The following is an 18779-nucleotide window of genomic DNA, read 5'->3' as shown; positions in this document are numbered from 1 at the left end:
AAATGTCCGGCATAAAACTGCTGTGTCATCATTTGACCTCCATTCTTTCTGTCTAAGAGTAAAGACGCTTGAGATATAATGCCGTTTATTGATTTAGAAAGTAACTTACCAGCCAGTACTTTTTCAGAGGATTTCTTGAAAAAGCTGTGCTCCAAAACAGCTGCTGTTCTTGGGAAACCCGAAGAGGTCAGTAATAGTAGAATGTTATTTAATAACAATGTTACCAGAGATATTTACCACCAACACGATGCAGGGTTTGGAACTTAGGTGTGGATGTTATCTTTTTTTAATGCAGCGAATGATGTTGGTGGTGAAACCTGGACTGCCAATGCTAATCGGTGGAACATGCGCACCTTGCGTGATACTGTCGGTGTCTGCTATTGGTGTCACCGACACTGCGGAGAAGAACAAGGAACACAGTGCTAACATCTTTCCTTTTCTTTCAGGAGAACTTGGCCTAACCGAGGACAGGTTCGTAGCTTAGCCTATGTGTAACGGGTGGTTATGTTTCCACTTGATTCTGAAGAAAAATATGTATTTGAATGTTTGTATCCTGATTATTAGTTTTGGTTCACTGTTATATTACATACACGTGAGTGTGCGCTCCACTCATTTCTTTATGTGCTTGGTGAAATGGAACGGAAGCCGGCGAGAGCCATTTCACCTAGCGCTGAACACGTAGGAACAAACTAGGCCACTAGAGAGAGGTACGCAGCAACACATCAAACACGCTTACTCAAGGAATACTTTTTCTGTTAAACAAGAAATCCGACAATGTACATAAGTGGTAATGTACTTATGTAAATGAGACTAACTTTGTACTGACCCTCCACATAATTCTGTTAATGAGCTGTATTAATGGCAAAAAATAATCAATTATAATTTAATTCCTTATTATAACAAGAAAATGGAGGAAGTGAAGGGCCCTGAATACTTTCCAAAGTCATTGTGCATTAGGATGTATACTGTCAACGAATAACCTGATCTGAAAGCAATTCTCCAAAGGAAATTTGGGGAATTCAAAGACCCAATCTGTAGGCATGCAGGTTACATGTTAAGTAAATTCAGTGGATGAGCAAATTCAGTGTGGCGTTTAGCTCAGTTGATAGTTTGTGCTTATTGCTGTGATTTTGAAAATGTACTGCAATTACTACTGTGACGGTTTGAGAGCACATTTCCTAAATTACTAAAATCTGAATGAATTATTAGGGACTGCAGTGGCGATCAGTGTGCAATTATTTTTTTTTTAAACCCCCATTCTACTGAAGTTGCCTGAAGTAGCAGTTTGAAAGAAAATGTGCTGCGGTTCTATACATTTTGCCTTGTGACAGATTTTTCAACCTTCCAAAGACATTAATGCAAATTCTTTCCTAATTTATGCCCCCATGATGGACTGACAATTTTGCAGTTTTAAAAACAAATTTCATGCAATTGTACTTTCTATTTGATATTTCTGTAATTTTACAGAAGCTCTTATCCAGTGCAATTTAATAAAGCAAATCAATGACCTGTTAGTTACCTGCCCAATGTCCTAACCATTAGGCATCTGATTTCTCCTTCTCACATGAACCTGTATTTAACATTGCGTTAATATGCCAATGCATTTAGATTTACGCTGAAGCATATATATGATTTGCAATTATTCTGTTTCTTCGTAACATATTTATGTAACTGTAGGTAAACTTGTCTTCCCCAGGATCGTGATTAGGTTCTATGCGCTAGAACCACATCAGGTTGGAAAGAAAGGAACTGTGATGAGTTACCTGTAGGAGGTCCTTTGGACTACAGTGACTTCATGGGTCCATTCCACAACAGTTCCCACAGAACAGCGCTAAGGGAATATCCACCTCTGTTGGATATGCGTGCCACATTTATGAAGATCTTTCTGGAATTTTATAATGAATAGACGTATTGTGCTGTGCAAAGGTCTTAGGCACCTGAAATTCAAACTAAAGCCGTTTACTTAGATATTAAATGTTTATTTGTGAATAAATGTATATTATATATATTCTTTGTACAAATATACACTTACTACCCAAATAAATGGCTTTAGTTATTGACCTGTTTTCACTGTTACAATGTCATCTCACCTATTAATTTCAACCATTGGATCATGTTTTTTTTTCTGCTGATTTGTTTCTAAGAACCACAATGAGGAGCATAAATGGACTAGTATTACCAACTACATAGTGCAGAATATTTCCTACTCTACAGTATGTGCAATGTTAAAAAAAAGTTCATGTAATTTTGTACAACACCATGGAAACCGCAATCCATGGCTTTGGTGAGTGTAGAGGTAAAACTAGATTATAAACTCATTTTTAGCATTGCTGATTTCTCAAACAATGTTAGAATTTATTTTGTGGCCTGAATTTTGGAGGTGTGACATTTCAACTCCTTTTTACCTTAATGCAATTAATAATTTCACCTCTTTTTACTTTTACCCAAGTTTTTCTGACTAACATGTGAAATGAGCTTGATTCTTTTTTTCAATATTTGTGAAGGTTCAACTCTGTGATTTTCAATATGATGTTGTCAGATTCTGGCTCTTTTGCATATTTATATCAGACCAAACCTTCAGCTCATCCCCTCCACTGTCTGGCCCTCGTCCAATCATATAAGTGTATTCTGTATCCTAACCGTAAGGTCCATAGTGTTCCCTCTTGAGTTCTTGGCTCCACACACTCACACATTTATCAGGTGTTTTGGTTCCACTCCCATTGTAGATACCAGCCATTTGCTATATGGTTCCTCATATAACACATAGTAGCAAAGCACCGCATCTGTGTTGTGTTCTTTTACAAAAGTATAGAACTAAAATACACATTATCAGGAAAAGACATGCTTTCTTACACTGTGTATTTTTCTATTTCACTTAGGTAGTATGTGTATACTTTTTCTAAAACTGTGTAGTACTTTCTATTAAATTTGTCTTACTTGAATTAAAAGTACTAATCTCCCTTAAGTGTCCCACCCGCCTCAAATTATTTTTAGATGTGAATGTCTTGTAAATGTCATTCTTACATGCAAGCTTTGTCTTTTATATTTATTCACTTTAAAAAGAAAGAATGGACAAACATTGGTTGGCTTGTGGTGATCTCAAATTACAATTCCTCTTCTCTGGCTGTATTAATTTAATTAGTCAATTCCTCTTCTCTGTCAATATTAATTTATTTTGTCAGGGTCCGGGTGTTGCACCAAAAGGTCCTTTTCTCTGTTACGGCCCAGCTGGAACCACTCCTGAGATACAGCTCCGGAAAAAATTAAGAGTCCACTGCATCTTTGTCTTTCCTTTCCAAAAAAGTTGAAAATGAAAGTTTTGATTGAGGAACAGAAGTGTTCCATTTGCAGTGGTCTCTTAATTTGAACCATTCTGATCCTCACTCAAAACCTTCCTTTTTGACTTTTATGGAGCTGCATATGTGCCTTTGTTTGGTCGGTCGCATCCTCTCTCTGTCCTCAGCATTAGGCATGTGAAAAGAAACAAGACAATTACTCTTTTCCCATTGAGAAACACTGCAGTGCTTTCTCCCCACATCCCAAGTATGAAGCAAAAACAACTTTTTACATCGTATTTTTGATTACATTACCTATAGGTTTTCCTGTAACTTCCCAGCGAGACTATTCTGGTTCATTTTTTTCAGGATCTCCACAGTGATTGTCACTGCACCATCCAGATTGTAAGCCTGCACCATCGTATCCACTATATCTGTCCTATCTTTATCCTCCAGTCGGCCCTTGGGAATTGAAGGAAAGCCCTCCAACACACCCTTATTCAGATACCACTGGAATCTCTTGACCTCTGCTGCACCTAGCTCGTCAAGAATGGCAAGTAGCTCATCGGAACTGATCCCCATTGTTAATTACACCACACAGTACTGTAGAGACAGTAGAAATACAGGTAAAACACCTAAAACACCCTCTTTATTTCTAAAATAAGTTAAATCTATTAGTTTCCTGTGAAAAACATACCTTTTTATAATCCAAAGTAAAACTTTGCCGGTGCCAGCTCATCAGTTACTCACTTTCACTCTTGAGAACAGTAAATGTAGGAAGTAAGGTACACTACATTTATGAGCGGGAAACCTGTCCCAAACTCCTCCCTTAAAAAGCTGGGTTCCATTTTGAGATAGGTGGTGCTGATGGGCCAAAACGAGTTTCCAAAAATGTTTTACTATGTCGTTTATATATTATGCATATGTAAACCGGATTAGGAGAATACTTTTTTTTTGTTATTTGTTATTCACTAAAGTCCCAGACTACATCTTTAAGTGATCAGAATATGAATCAAAACATGTGAATTAAAAATGTGATGGATACCACATCTGGAAAATTGCTATGAAAAACCCACAATTAATCTCACATCCCCTGGACCAGATCATAGCCTGGCTACACGTTTCATAATGCCTTGTATGAATAGCCAAGAGCAAAGGTGTAAACCAAGGAAAGGAGCTGACAATAATGAACCATTATGAAATGTATTTATTTTGACTACAGTCCCTTGCCAACCAGACCTCAACATTGACTTGGTGGTAAAAAGTGATATTAACCTTTTCATTAAAGAAAATTCCCTGAAATTATGAACTGAAATTAGATGAGAAAGCTGAAGTATATTTTATCTTTATCAAATATGTATGCCATTCACATGTTGCTGCATTATCTAATGTGAACCCAACTTGCCATGGTGGAAAATAAAGTTAAATGTTTCCCTTTTTTTATCTGTTATATATTTTTTTCTGTACATTCCTTTTTTAAATGTATATTTTTGACACCCAGCATTCCTTCCATCTACACCCTCTCCACTCACCGAGGTATCACACAAAACAAGAATATATGTTAAATACCATATACACATACATATACGCAAACACAAACAATTTACATATGTGCATATCTGCATCCATAAATACCCATGGACAACAACAATATATAACTACCTTCCTAAAGTTTAATAAAAACAATTATTCAGCTATGCCTCTCACCCTGGAAATTGACTATTTAGAACTCTATGCAGAAGGTTGAGGTTTATCAGGATCAAAACCTCTCACCACTAGAACAGTTTCTTTCCTACAGCAGTAGGCCTCATTAACATGCCCCCAGAACCAAACTGACTTTAGCCCACTCTCAACATGCACACACAACAAGAGTTATTCTGCATTCTCCTAACGTGTCACCTGTGATGTCTTAATGGATGTTGCTAAGCCTTGCTACACACAGCCCTGTGTAACAACAGAGCACCAGATACACTGCTAATGAGAGGCACTGATGCTAGTTCTGTTTTCTCAGGGTTTTGTTATGTTCCACCCCACCCCCAGGCTATCTGACAGGCAGTGAGAACTACTACACTCACCAGCGCTGCAGCCACGTCCCTCCCCTGAATGTGACCCGCTGTGCCCTGGACCTGAGAGACAGGGAGGAGGTTGCTACCAGATACACAGGCATCTACTCCACTCAGCTGTTTACTGACAGGGTTACCAGCATCATCGTGAAGCACAACCCAGAAAAGGTACAAATACACACACATGTATGTTTGCTGCCATGACACAATGACCTTGCCATGACGTCTAAGACCTATACACTTCCAGGACATGGAGGCGGGTGGCAAAGACTGGGGCTGATCCATCTCACTCTGGAAATGGACTATTCAGAACTCTCCCCTCTGGCAGAAGGTTGAGGTCAATTAGGACCAAAACCTCTCGCCACAAGAACAGGTTTCTTTCCTATAGCATTAGGCCTCATGAACATGCCCCAGGAATCAAATTGACTATAGTCCGCTCCCAACATACACACACAACCCTCAATGGACAAATCTATAATCCCTCCCAACATACACACACAACCTTCAATGGACAAATCTATAATCCCTCCCAACATACACACACAACCCTCAATGGACAAATCTATAATCCCTCCCAACATACACACACAACCCTCAATGGACAAATCTATAATCCCTCCCAACATACACACACAACCCTCAATGGACAAATCTATAATCCCTCCCAACATACACACACAACCCTCAATGGACAAATCTATAATCCCTCCCAACATACACACACAACCCTCAATGGACAAATCTATAATCCCTCCCAACATACACACACAACCCTCAATGGACAAATCTATAATCCCTCCCTACATGCACACGCAACCCTCAATTGGACAAATCTCACACTTTACATATTTTTTGTTATTTATTAAGGCTCAGTCTACTGTTTTTATTTGTTTTTATTTATTTTCTATAAATTGTTTCACTATAACGGGCCAGAACAAATTCCTTGTTTGTCGTGGAACATATTTGGCCATAAAGCCATTTCTATTTCTGATATCCTATTGTGTATCCAGTGGCTCGAACGACCCCAGCCAAACAGCTAAAGCCAACAGGCCAACGAGTGGTGTATCTTGATGTGCGTTCAGCTCGGTTCAGCCCCCCTCTACATGTGGAAAATCGACATGTGAAATAAACATTCCTGCCCGATGGTAAAATAATTATTTACTTCGGGTCTATTTATGATTTATCTATGTGCAACGTTTTAGTAACTGTAACTGAATGTGGACTGGTTTCTAAGGAGGACCTTGTTGCTACCAACAACTTGGAACTCAAGGCTACCAAGGTCACCTATTTATTCCAATCACAGAGTGGCAACGTTTTGAACGAGCCAATCACATACCAGTACGCTGGTTGTACCGGAACAAATGTTTTTTGAGGACGCTTTGACTCTTTCCCTTCTGAATTAAATGCTAGCTACCAAGTTAGCAAAGTTTAATATATTTTACAATATTCATATTCCACTATTTTGATGAATATTTAGATCTTCACATGGTAAGTGACTTCTGATGCTCTTTATAGCACCTACAACAAAGCTTATTTTAGCTAATCTGTACACATTGCACGGGTCTCTCGGGTTTAGCATGCAGTTGTTGGTTCCGTTTACTTTAGCCAAAGTCTGTTCTGGCTTTTGATGTGGTTTAGATTGCTAACAAGCGAGTTATCTACCTGGCTATCCATCCTTTAAAATCCCAGCCATAATTTTTTTCAAACTGGATTGTTTTGGTAAATGTGTGGAACTAAATTACTAGCTCATTGGTCCCAGTTTAGTGTCTGAGGGGGATACGCTTTTGCTCTGAAATGCGATCATATTGTACGTCACCTCCCAGGTAAAATGATACACAAAGCCATGTGTTCTCCACACTGTAAACAAGGACTGACATGATCACTGCATATAAGCGTCCAGTTCATATCTAACATAGCCTATTATCAGAACTCGACATATATGTATTTTAACCATTATTTTACCAGGTAGTTAAGTAAGAATAAGAAACACAGTCATGTACTGTGATAACCTGGGAACAATTTGGACAAGGCATACTGTCTCGGGATTTGATCAAGCAACATTTGGGTACTTTTTGCCTACTATTCTTGACACTACCTGAGTACCAAACTCGATTAGAAGCCTTTCAAATAACATTGTTTGCAAATTGTACCAACATATAACAGTGAACCAACCCTGCCATGTTTGTTTACAATTGCCACAATTTCATTGATGTTTATATTTGAGAAGGGAACCAGGGAAGCTGATGTACCATGTACTGCTTTTCGCTGTGATTATCACTGATTTTGTCTCCCTTGCCAGAAGTCCCCCTTTGGTTGAATTTAAAGGTGTGGTAGTAAAAAGCCACAGTAGGAAGGCTGACACATTTAGGGAGAAGGTGGTGGAGGAATATTGTGGCCTGTGCATAGCTGTGATGCTGCTCTTTTACAGAAAAAAGCGATGAGGACCCGATCCATCTCACCACCACTACATGTACACGTGAACGAGACCACGCCTGTGCATGTACACGTGAAGAAGACCAGGAGCCCTGCCAGGACACCACAGGTCGGAAAACCTTTATCAGGAGAAGACATTTGATAAAGTTCTTAAGATGTCCTAGGTTCCTGTCAATACCATGCTCACTCAGGGCTGAAAGGTGGTGATATGAATTTAACAAAAGCCTTTTTATCAAATGTTTGTAAAATTCTTCAAAAGTATTCTCCTTTCTCTTAGGGTACTGTATATTTTCAGCTTGTGTGAAATGTTTTGAATTGCACTGTGTGAATGTCTCTGGAGTTTGACGTTGTCTGTTCTAGGGGAAGACAAAGGGTGAAGGAGCGAACCTGCGACCTACTGCGAAGGTCAAGACAAGGGTGCCGTGGATACCTCCTGGGAAAGCCTCCATAAGGGACGCCTCCTACAAATGGGAGGTCTGAAATGGTTTTTACTCCTTCAGTCTCATCTGTCATGTTATCACATATCCACCAATGCAATGTGTCCATACACCAATTGAAGCAGCATGTTGTGCCAGGACCCGTGATCACTGAACCTATTCATGTCTCAGGGGCCAACTCATCGTCTGGAGATCACACCATTAACTGAGCTAGAGACCTCCCACTCACCACTGCGATTGGCCGACCTTTCGTATGAGGAGGAGGAAGTGTTACATGGACGAATCAGCCAGTACGAGAGGAAAATTGACAGCCTGATGACTGAGGTCAGCTCGTTGAAGAGTGAGGTCTGTCCCTCCCATTAAATTATGAATAAATACGTACTCCCATTATTGAAAAATACTTCAAACTGGATCCGTGCATGCCCTTCGTTCCTTACTTCTTACAGCATGTATTTACTTTTCTGTGTGTGTAGGTAGAGCTGCGGAAGAAGGAACAGCAGCTGGAGCGCCAGTCAGAGAAGCTGAGCGTATCTCAGCGGGTCATCGAGGAGCAGGAGGAGGAGTTGGCTGAGGTGGCCAAGGAGCTGGAGGTCACCGAGAGGGAGAACTCCCGCCTGCGACAGTCCATGGAGAAGATGTTGGAGGAGACCGACTGCAACAGCAGGTATGCACGAGGAGAAACTCAAAGCCATAGTTCCAGATTTCTCTGATTCCGCACAGCTTATTTTTTAGTCCTATTAAATGTAAAATCGGATGCTCTGCGCAATAATGAACCCTCTGATAGCCGCCCAGCAACCTGCGAGAAACAATATGGCAGGCCTATTGTTACGTAATATACAAAAGCACGGTACATCTTTCCTGTGCCCCTTATGAACATGTCTGCCGACACGCCTGTCCAGACTGGAGAGGTCTATGGAGTCCATGCAGCTGGAGAAGGAAGTTCTGCTCAGGAAGCTGATGGAAGCCGAACTTGACGGGACGTCCGCTGCCAGGCAGGTGTCTGCCCTGCGAGAGACCGTCACCAAGATGAGGAGCGCCAGCGTGAGTGGGAACCCCGACGTGAGACGTTGTGTGTAGTTAAAGAAAAATCGAAACGTGCACGCGGACCTAACGCAGTGTACAGTGAGATGAAACGTTTAAGGATACGGTTGAAATGATTTCATTTGGTTTGAAAGAAGATGTCCGGTTCGGAGGGTTCCCTCCTGGCGCGTCAGAAGGAGCTGCTGCTGCAGAAGCTGGAGACGTTTGAGGCAACCAATCGCACTCTTCGCCACCTCCTGAGGGAGCAGCATGGACGTGAGGTACATCGTCCCTGCAAGTGGAGGGCAGACTAACTCTATAGCAAGAGTAGAAACCGATTACCACTAGCAATGACGGCAGTTTTCACGTGGGGAAAATAAGTGACTTTCATTTAAACCTCTAGGTTTCAGCAACTTCACGTGGTTAAAATGTTGACACGATGAAAACCAATGAAACGTTGATGCAGAAAAAGGCAGCAAACCCATTAGAATTGACAGTTTTGTTTACTTAGGACCTGTCAACAGCTCCACTTTGACCTGTGGTGGTTGTGCTTTGTTTCTGAACAGATGGAAACCGTGAGGATGTTGGAGCAGAAAGATGTTCTTCTGAAGAGGCTGGTGGAGACACAATCAGAAAACTCAGTGTGTTTCTTTAAATAAGCCACAGTCTGTCAGCAAAACATTCCTTGGGTAATGAATACCTCAAGTATCCTTCTAATAGATGGTTCTACGGACGTTAATGTCTGCCTGTATCCTTCCTCTCACAGCATCTTGTGGGGAAACTCCAGGAGAAAGAGAAAGAAGTGAATCAACTGACTGCTCTTCTGGACACTGAGAAGGTACAGTAGAAAGACAATACTTAAGTTTGTACAACCCACAGAATGACAGTGTTCATAAAAAATTTAGAATTGTTTAAATAATTGTAACATGAAATCCAAAAATGTAATTCCTTACCACAGGACAATATATTAATTAATAAATACTGTTTATTTTTTCATTTTAGTCTGTAAGCTCTTTTTAAATTAGCATAATTTTTTCATTCTGTTGCTATTTCAGGAGAACGCTAAGACCACAGGTGAACTGTCTAAAGTGTTGGAATCTACTCGGGCCCACTTGCAGAGCCAGTTACGCAGTAAAGAGGCTGAAAACAATCGTCTTGCCGTGCAGATCAAGGTAGGGCGATAGGCAGGTTGCTAGGTTTGTGTTCTGTACACGGCTCAACTTGCTCTGAGCAGTTTAAGCAGTGTTTATATCTGAGCTTTACCCAAATGTTGAGAGAAATAGGATGTTTTTGCTCTTTTCTGTTGCAGACACAAAATGCTGTATGTTTTTTCTTCATCCTCTGCTCTCTGATTGGTCCAGAACCTGGAGCGTGCAGCCAATCAGCAGCAGGGCGAGATGGATCATCTGCTTGAGCAACTGCGTGGCCTAAAACTTCAGGCTGAAGCCGATAAAGAGGCCCTGAAGAGAGCAACACGGGCCCAGAAACACCGGGCGGAACGAAGCGAAGACACAGCCGGTCAGCTCAGTGCCAAGTTACTGGACATGGTGGGTGGGGCAAGAATGTTATCCAGGCCAAAGATCAGTTTTCTGTCAAAACACAAACATGGCTCGACAACAAGTGAAGTGTTTGGTGATGCTTGGATAGAACAAACGCCAGCCTAGCCACACCTTTTAGCTTTCCCCGGGCCAGGAGTAAATAATGCTAAATCATCTGGGTTACCTTGCTGCCTCCACAGGAGAACCAGATGGCCGAAGCCATATCAGCAGCAGAGAGCTGGCGTAGTCGCCACGCCCAGGAACTGAAGGACAAAGCTCAGCTGGAGAAGGAGGTCTCGGTCCTCAACAGGTGACTGACAGAGACATGATTCATTTAACAGCCGCTGTCTATGGTTATGTCCAGTATGCTATAACACGATGGCCTGTTGACCGTGTGCGTGCGTGTTAAGCCGAGTGTCAGACCTGACGGAGCAGCTTCATGGGGCTGAGGATAAGGGTCGGGCTGAGAGGGAGGGCCTGCTGGACCGTCTGCACACTCTCACTACAGAAGCCACCCACACCAAGCTGGAGAACCAGAGCCTCAAGGTCAGTGACAACCACCGACTGACACCTGACATTATTGACTTGGTTTCCCAGACACACATGAATTGAAGTCGAGCCCAAAACATTACATGGAATGGGCATCCGTCTTTTATCATACTTTCAAAAGGACATGGGATGTGAACCTTTTTCTAATATACGAAGACACTTATTTCATAGATAATGGCTTTGTTGACGTATTATTTAGACTGCTGTGTGTTCTGCTCTGCCAGGCCACCTTGTCTGCGGTTGAGGAGAAGTTGTCTCTGTCCCAGTCAGAGGTACAGCAGGTCAAAGCCTCGGTGAAGCAATACGAGAGCCTAGTGGACAGCTATAAGACCCAGGTCTGTACGAAGACTTACATTTCAGCTGACACTCCTGCATACATTTTCATATTAGTTCTCCTGTGTGACTCACAACCCCGGCGTTCCAAGAGCTATGCTTTATAAACGAACTCGACCGACACACACAAACACACACACACCCACACACACGCTGTGCCATTATACAGACTAAAGGTACAAATAGGGAGAAAAAAGTATGGAATCGAGAACTGTGTGTGTGTGTGTGTGTGTGTGTGTATGTGTGTGTGTGTGTTTTTCTGTTTGTGTGTCGTTCATCTGAGTCCGTTCCGTCTATGTAACACTACCCCCTCCGCAGGTGGTGAAGACAAGGGCGGAGGCAGACGAGTACTGTGCCAGGCTTGGTCAGGCGGAGCGCGAGGCTCGGGAGGTCCGGGACCAGGTGGAGAGGGAGGTGGAGGCGGTGCGCAGGGATCTGCTGGGGCGTCTGGCCGAACTGGAGCCTCTTCCCGAGGCGCTGCGGCGCTCCGAGCTCCTGCTGGAGGAAACTCAGGAGAGGGAACGCACCCAGGAGAGGCGTAGCAATGAGCTGAGCACCGCCCTGGCCGACCTGCGGATGAAGGTGTGTGTTGTGTGTAATGGTTGGGTCGGGGTGTGTATGTGTTGTGTGTAATAATTGGGGGGGGGGGGGGGGGGGGGTCTGTAGTGGTTGGGGTGTGTGTGTGTGTGTGTGTGTGTGTGTGTGTCTCAGCTAGCCACCATGGCTGCCCCGAGTTTAAGTGCTGTAGACAAAATGTAACCTTATTCTCATCTTTCTGACCGCGTCTTCCCGGCATTATTAAAGGTTTATTCTTTGCTCGCTGATGGATGGATTGTGTTTAGGTGGAGCAACAGGGCAGTCAGGTCGAGCTGGTGAGGCAGAAGAACTCTCTACTGTTGGAGGAGAACAAACATCTGCAGCACCGCGTGGAGAGCCTGGAGAGGTCCGTAGGGCTGTAGGGTGACACTGTTGACTGTGTGTGTGTGTGTGTGTGTGTGTCTGTCTGTAATTCTCCTAACCCCCAAACTCCCCACTCTGCCTCTCCTTTTACAGGAAGCTGGAGGAGGCCAAATGTCAAAACCAGGACCTGTTGGCCGTGGTGGCCAAGCGAGAGGAGACCATCCACGGCAACCAGCTTCGCCTGGAGGAGAAGTCCCGGGAATGCACCCACCTGACCCGGCAGCTGGAAGAGGCCTTGGATGATGCTCGACGCCAGGTCAGTCTGTGGTCCGGGGAGGTGGGGGCTGGCAGCCGGGGGGAATAGGTGTTTGGAGGGAACGATGCGGCTTGAGATCACGTTACACTTTAGTTACACATTGTTGCATAAACACGGACCTCAAATTGAGATGCACATAGCAAATTAATTAGTGTCTGTCCGTCTGTTTTTGGGGAGGTTTTTTGCACTGAATACTGAGAGAACAACATTAGTTTATACAGATTTTGCTATATTCTTTCCCGTGGGGCACAGCCATTTAGTTTGAGGCTTGTCGTAAAGATCTGTGTAACAGGGTCTTTGTCCTGGAGTGCAGGTGTCCCAGACCCGTGAGCGGGCGGCCACCAAAGAGCGCTCCACACAGTCCAAGGTGGTGGACCTGGAGACCCAGCTAAGCAGGACCGCCTCAGAACTCGCCGCCCTCCGTCGCAGCAAAGAGGAGGTCAGGGCATGTTTGATAAATCATTTTAATATCTCATTATAATCAGTTTACACTGTTAAGACACACACCTACAGAGTAGCGATTTTACAAGGGCCGTGCGCGTGTCCGCCCTACTCAGGCGGAGCGGAGGTACCAGTCTCGGCTGCAGGATGTGAAGGATCGACTGGAACAATCGGACAGCACCAACAGGAGTCTGCAGAACTACGTCCAGTTCCTCAAAGCCTCCTATGCCAACGTGTTTGGAGACTCGGCGCTCACCAGCACTCTGCGGGCACCCTCTCCCATCTGAGGGAATCGACCCAAGAGACACTCTGAACACACGTTTTCTTCAGGGCTCGACTCTGAGGGGACTCTGAACACACGTTTTCTTCAGGGCTCAACTCTGAGGGGACTCTGAACAGACAAACATATTTATCTAGGTCTGTACTCAGTGCTCATTTCACCTATTTATTATGTTGATTTCATATATATGTGTACACTAAATGGTTTTGGCATATACATTCAATATACAGTGTATCAACTTGGTTACATTTATCCACAGTCCACAAGTCAACATGGTTACAATGGTTGAACAAAATAATCTGAGAGTAAGGTCACTAATTGTTACTGTCCTATAGTTCTGTGGTTCTCAAACTGGGGTCTGCAGAGGGTCCTTGACCAGATCAATTAACATTATGTATTACTTACAACAATACACTAAATTGTTTTATCAAAGTGATGGGGCTCTTATGGTTTGGTCCCATGGTAAAAATGCGGACCTGTGCACATGCTCAGATACAGTGACCGTCGGAGCGAAAGGTATTGCATCTCACTCATCTAAGTAACATCTGCTTGTGGCAATGCCACTGCGCCGAGTGCACCTTCAAAACTGACTTTCAGTTGACTCTCAGCCACATGGCAAAATGTGTTGAGTTGCAGGAAATTTGCTTGAAAACTGAATGTTTTCTGTTGCCACGTGGTTTGCATTTCAAATGGCCGCAACACTTTGTTTGTTCAGCCATGTACCAGCAGTAAAACTCTCTTCAATGTTATTTTTACCTTACTCTAGTTTGCTGTTGATTGTGAGAAGTTAATTGGTTTAATTGGATAACAGCAAAAGGGTCCCTGGTCCCAAAAAGTCCAAAATGTCCTTCTAACTGCAGTATGTATTCACCTCTGCTGCATCATTCTGTACTGTACTGTTACGAAGTAGCCACCCATCTAGAAAATATCCTGTACCAAACCCTGTCACGTTAGTCTCATATCGATCATTTGTCATCTTACAGATTTAGGAAATGGTTTGGTTGGTGCTATGACCAGGTAAGCCTGGTCCAATATGTTTGTGCGATCACATCAGCTCCTTGTCATGATTGGCTCCACCTACATGTATAGAAGCCAGCATCTGGTTTTAGGGGAAACCGAAGTATGGTAGAAGGTGACCCAAATCTATTAAAACTGTAAGTTTCCATTTTATGTGAATTTGGCTTTGAAATGAGCGGTATGATAGCATAAACATACAGTAGACCCAGGCTAATAATTGGTGCTATATTATAACCAGGGCCATATCAGTGGAAGCAGTGATTTTGTTTGAGCAGTTTACTGTTTATCTGTGTGAGTATTTGTCTAAATGTGATGCCCACAAAGAGTATCAACAGTGAAGCAGTTGTGTTCTTGTCAATCATTTAAATGTCTGCTTCTACTTTAATTATGAAATAGGATATATATTTTTAATCACCAAGTATTTTATATATCTTGAAAGTGTTTAGAGATGTATTGAGTTGCAATTAAACAATTCTAAAGGTAATCAAGACTATTCAACAATTGCTTTTAGCCTAAATACTTTAGTGTCAAATGTATGTTACATACACAATTAAAACAACAATTCAAGGAATGTACTTTTTCACTATCTCCAGTTCTCACACAATATTTGGTTCTGGGTTTTTGCGATTACCTAACTCTGTGACTGTTAGGAAGGCTTCGCGTGCAGCTCTGACCTGGGCCTTCATGAGAATGTTTCTTCTCTCCCACACTCTCACTTTAGCTTCAGCTTCTCTGGCTCTTCTCTTGTACTCATGACGTTGCTTCATTACCATTGCCAACTGTCTCTGAAAGCTGTTTTTCAATTCTTGCCGGGATCTCATTGCGTCCTGAAATCCAATGCTAATAGCGGTAAGAGGTTGGCCACAATAAGAACAGAAATTGTCACCAGGGCCTCTAGCTTCATCGTTGTTGTCAGATTCAGATCTCAGGTTAGGTATTTGAAGCTGTGTACTCGGTCTATGCAGTTGCTGAGCAGCTGTTGTCCAGTTGCGCAGTTGTGCACGCATCTCCTGGAAGATATCAAAATAAAAGCAAATCTCACTTGAACACAGGTTACTGACATTGAATTTGAACCCTCATTGTGTTCTTATACAAGGTATGTGCCTTGAGGTTTTCACACTTATCAGCAAACGTACTTACACAACCTTATTAAGTACCTGAGGAAATAAGACATACCTGTAATTGTTTGCTGACGGAGTTGCTTAGGACCTGACCATGTCTCAAAGCATTGACCTGTGCCCTCACTAGAAGAGCCTTTCTCTCAAACGTTTTCACTTTGGCGTCGGCTTCTTTGGTTCTTCTCTTGTACTCATCACGTTGATGGATTGGTGTAACTAACTGTCTTTGGAGTCGGTTTTTCAGTTCATCCTGTGAACTAACGGCCCGTAGGCAAATGGGGGTGACGATGGGAAGTCCTTCACAAGAACAGAGAGCAATCCTGGGACTTCTCCTGTAATTGTGGTTCTGAGACTCAATAGGTTTTCTCAAGCTAGACAGGGTAGGCATTTCCTGGGACACAAAGCATGATTCAGATACACTTACCACACCTGATTTGAAAAACATTCATTATAGCGTGTTTGGGTCTGATTTGTCACACACCATTGGTCGTAAATATGCTACAAACACTTTGGCCTAGTCATGTGTTTTGATTGTCCTTTCCAGCATGGTGCTAGCAACTATGAGGGGTGGATAAACAGGCAACATTGTTCCACAAAGCGCAAGAGGCAATAGGCAACATAGTTAGTACACATTTAAGCAAAAGTAAAAATAACCAAATGTACCTGTAATTGCTGGAGGTCTGGGATGGCAGCAGGTCGTAAACGGCCTCCCGAGTCTACTGCATCAAAGCTGTTCAAAAATAATACATTCGATTTTTTTGCTGCCGATCAGTTTATACTGAATATTTTGGGATGGCAACCTCTCCTCAACCACAGAGGACTGAATCACTGAAATGTCAACAAGAAAATAGAAAATTAATAAAGCACTTACAAGTCAAATATTATGCTGCTGCCATTGTCCCTTTCTGCTATGTTCCCTGTGAACAGCGTAGAGGCGTCCGGGGCGGACATACTCCTTGTCTGGTTCTGTCTTTGAAATGAATGTGATGATTGAGGTTGAGAGCTTGTTTAAATGGTGTTCTGGATCTACAGAGGCAGGTTAGGGTTTCTATTGGTTGTCTCAGTTCTGTTTATCATGCATGAGTGTCAGTTGATGGGGCTATCTAACTTCACAAAGCTGGTAACTGAAAGTCGGTGACAAAAGCTTGATCCATGACAATTGGGCTGACAAGAGGTGATATCTTATAAGCCTGTATGTGGAAAACATCTATCATTATAATATGAATTGACATTACATTAGCATTTTAGCCAGACACAAAAGCTCTTACCCGGAATGACCGGGAATTATGTTAGGTGAGACAATATTACATCTACAGAAGGTCTTAAAGGTTTATTTGGGGGGAAACTGGCAAAACACACAATATGATCTTTACAACAATGACATAATTCTTACCTTTCCCAGCATGTGATCACAGAAAACAAAACTTTTTGGTACACATTTGAAGACAAAGGAAAGTGATGGCCTTGCCCAGGGGTGCTGTTTCACATTTGAGGATGGTTACAGCTATAAACAGAATTATAGTACATTATATATCTGAGTACCAAAATAATTCAATACTTTATTGAGGATAAATGTATGATAACCGTGTGTTTTATATCAAAATACAAGTCAGTTGGTTGGGATGGTTTTTATCTCAAAGCAGTAGGTGTCATTGTTTGCATGCGATTTGCATGTTAAAAGTCCCGTGTGGCTAGGTCGATAGCGGTGCTTTGCAATGCCAGGGTTTTGGGTTTGATTCCCATGGAGGACTAGTATGAAAACGTGTGCACTTACTAGTTGCTTTGAATAAGAGTTTCTGCTTAATTATCTAATTATTAAAATATTTTGGAAATCCTTTTGCTAGTTTTGATTCAGTAACAGGACGACACAAACAAAAGTTTTATTAACAAGGACACAAAACAATGTGATACGATAGTTTACCATGTATATTTTTCTGGTATATTGTTCCCCATATTATAAATACATTTCTCGTTTTTGTTGACATTACACATTTTCATGGGCTACGTGTGAAACTCTATGGGCATTATGTTCGGTATGTTTCGGTGGTCTTCGCCGGACACTCGGCCTGCCGTTGCGGTGTATGATGTCACTACCATAGATAAGGTAACTACATTGCAAAAGCTCAGCGCGGTCGACGCAGCAATTCCATTCCGAGAGGTTGCCATCGTTTATAGTAAAACCATTTTACCCAAGCTACCTGCATAATAGAGGTAAGCGTGCCATTTTTTAATAAAAAGATGGATTTGAATGAACACAGCTTTCTCGTTTACTAAACTGCACATAGGGCTTTTCTTTTATGTTGAGTAGGATGATCTCTGGCGAGCTAACTTATCCCAGCTAGCCATACCACTACTATCCCCTGCTAGCTCAAAATGTTTCATACCACTACTATCCCCGTAAAATGTTTCATATAGCAGCCCACCCCCGGTCAGAAACACAAGTGTCATTGTCTTATTGAGCAAAAAGCATATAATTGGATTGAAAACGCTACAGCAGCAAATAGCTAAGACATACCATCTGGCATATTGGCTAGTTAGCTTGCTAGCGAACAGTCGTCTGTGCACTGACTAACAGCGCTTATTTACCCAATCGGTCGAGCAAAATATACAGTTTTGAAATGCTTACATAAATAAAGAACCCGTTTTATGACGTTGTATATATTTTAGTGTACATTTTGTATATTACCCTCTTAAATTTTTTATTGTCAGTTGTGGACGGTCGGCAGATATTGTGTCGGCCATAGTTGCGAAAGGACCCGCCCAGCACCGCCATAGTGGAATGCCATTGAAAAACTGACATCAGCTGTTGTTGGTTCAGCCAAGGGCGTTGTATCAGCCAATATGCTTTTATGCTGTTTTGAGAATATAATTAAAATTATATTTTGTATAATAAACACTACGAAACCACACGTCGAAGCGCAGTTTGCAGCTATTTCTGAGCTGACAGTTAATTGTTTTGATATTCAGCAATTGTATCGTGCCAACAATGGTTTTTCTCGATTGGTGTTTCACCTTGCATTCTTCTGGCTATTTGTTATTCTTGTTATTGCCAGTAGATC

At 42.3% G+C, this 18779-nt stretch overlaps 4 protein-coding genes and 1 long non-coding RNA gene across 11 annotated transcripts in view; 3 read left to right on the top strand and 2 right to left on the bottom strand.

Moving 5' to 3' along the window:
- Positions 1-22: 22 nt before the first annotated feature.
- On the top strand, positions 23-2965 carry ddt (D-dopachrome tautomerase). Of its 2 annotated transcripts, none has more exons than XM_020053112.3 (3): positions 23-186; positions 296-471; positions 1678-1783. In XM_020053112.3, the coding sequence occupies exons 1-3, from the start codon at positions 79-81 to the stop codon at positions 1679-1681; spliced, it is 288 nt and encodes a 95-aa protein (XP_019908671.1). In that variant the 5' UTR covers positions 23-78; the 3' UTR covers positions 1682-1783. The 2 variants fall into 2 exon arrangements, with proteins under 2 accessions (XP_019908671.1, XP_010903226.1); XM_010904924.4 differs by having other exon boundaries at positions 29-186; positions 1697-2965.
- Positions 2966-3031: 66 nt separating this feature from the next.
- LOC105030823 lies at positions 3032-4075 on the bottom strand. Its single transcript, XR_829639.4, has 3 exons — positions 3973-4075; positions 3591-3878; positions 3032-3453 (listed from the first exon to the last, which is right to left on the bottom strand). It is a non-coding gene; the product is annotated as an uncharacterized LOC105030823 (long non-coding RNA).
- Positions 4076-5378: 1303 nt separating this feature from the next.
- Positions 5379-15039, top strand: odf2a (outer dense fiber of sperm tails 2a). Of its 6 annotated transcripts, XM_034297061.1 has the most exons (20): positions 6698-6826; positions 7767-7880; positions 8132-8245; positions 8380-8553; positions 8682-8872; positions 9108-9249; positions 9384-9509; positions 9795-9869; positions 9995-10066; positions 10284-10400; positions 10590-10775; positions 10967-11076; positions 11177-11312; positions 11540-11650; positions 11967-12230; positions 12491-12591; positions 12702-12864; positions 13178-13303; positions 13422-13635; positions 13677-15039. In XM_034297061.1, exons 1-19 carry the CDS (start codon positions 6824-6826, stop codon positions 13590-13592), a joined length of 2496 nt encoding a protein of 831 aa, XP_034152952.1. In that variant the 5' UTR covers positions 6698-6823; the 3' UTR covers positions 13593-13635; positions 13677-15039. The 6 variants fall into 6 exon arrangements, with proteins under 6 accessions (XP_034152953.1, XP_010903223.2, XP_034152952.1 ...); XM_034297062.1 differs by lacking the exon at positions 6698-6826 and adding an exon at positions 5379-5506 and having other exon boundaries at positions 13422-15039; XM_010904921.4 differs by lacking the exon at positions 6698-6826 and adding an exon at positions 6321-6483 and having other exon boundaries at positions 13422-15039.
- A 51-nt stretch (positions 15040-15090) lies between these two features.
- LOC105030821 lies at positions 15091-18458 on the bottom strand. The gene is made up of 6 exons (XM_020053282.3): positions 18407-18458; positions 17114-17224; positions 16592-16690; positions 16384-16450; positions 15779-16111; positions 15091-15612 (listed from the first exon to the last, which is right to left on the bottom strand). Exons 3-6 carry the CDS (start codon positions 16669-16671, stop codon positions 15199-15201), a joined length of 894 nt encoding a protein of 297 aa, XP_019908841.2. The 5' UTR covers positions 16672-16690; positions 17114-17224; positions 18407-18458; the 3' UTR covers positions 15091-15198.
- Positions 17809-18779, top strand: part of sptan1 (spectrin alpha, non-erythrocytic 1) — a 32284-nt gene continuing 31313 nt past the window's right edge. The window contains exon 1 of the mRNA XM_020053277.2: positions 17809-17931. The gene's annotated coding sequence lies outside the window, so the exon portion shown is untranslated. The remainder of the gene's footprint in view (positions 17932-18779) is intronic.

The sequence above is a fragment of the Esox lucius genome, chromosome 14, assembly GCF_011004845.1.
Source record: "Esox lucius isolate fEsoLuc1 chromosome 14, fEsoLuc1.pri, whole genome shotgun sequence".
NCBI lineage: Eukaryota > Metazoa > Chordata > Actinopteri > Esociformes > Esocidae > Esox > Esox lucius.
Note: the sequence above shows the minus strand (reverse complement) of the source record. Positions and strands in the feature narration are given on the sequence as shown.

What these genes read in the sequence shown, in the direction of transcription:
- ddt (XM_010904924.4), top strand. Translation starts at nt 79, where the DNA reads ATGCCGTTTATTGATTTAGAAAGTAACTTACCAGCCAGTACTTTTTCA. An exon ending in TTCTTGGGAAACCCGAAGAG is followed by an intron (nt 187 to 295) that starts GTCAGTAATAGT and finishes TTTTTAATGCAG; the next exon opens with CGAATGATGTTGGTGGTGAA. An exon ending in CTTGGCCTAACCGAGGACAG is followed by an intron (nt 472 to 1,696) that starts GTTCGTAGCTTA and finishes TGTCTTCCCCAG; the next exon opens with GATCGTGATTAGGTTCTATG.
- odf2a (XM_010904921.4), top strand. An exon ending in CCAAGATGAGGAGCGCCAGC is followed by an intron (nt 9,250 to 9,383) that starts GTGAGTGGGAAC and finishes TTGGTTTGAAAG; the next exon opens with AAGATGTCCGGTTCGGAGGG. An exon ending in CTCTTCTGGACACTGAGAAG is followed by an intron (nt 10,067 to 10,283) that starts GTACAGTAGAAA and finishes TTGCTATTTCAG; the next exon opens with GAGAACGCTAAGACCACAGG.
- LOC105030821 (XM_020053282.3), bottom strand. Translation starts at nt 16,671, where the DNA reads ATGTCCGCCCCGGACGCCTCTACGCTGTTCACAGGGAACATAGCAGAA. An exon ending in AGCAGCATAATATTTGACTT is followed by an intron (nt 16,451 to 16,591) that starts GTAAGTGCTTTA and finishes ATTTTTGAACAG; the next exon opens with CTTTGATGCAGTAGACTCGG. An exon ending in CCGTCAGCAAACAATTACAG is followed by an intron (nt 15,613 to 15,778) that starts GTATGTCTTATT and finishes GATATCTTCCAG; the next exon opens with GAGATGCGTGCACAACTGCG.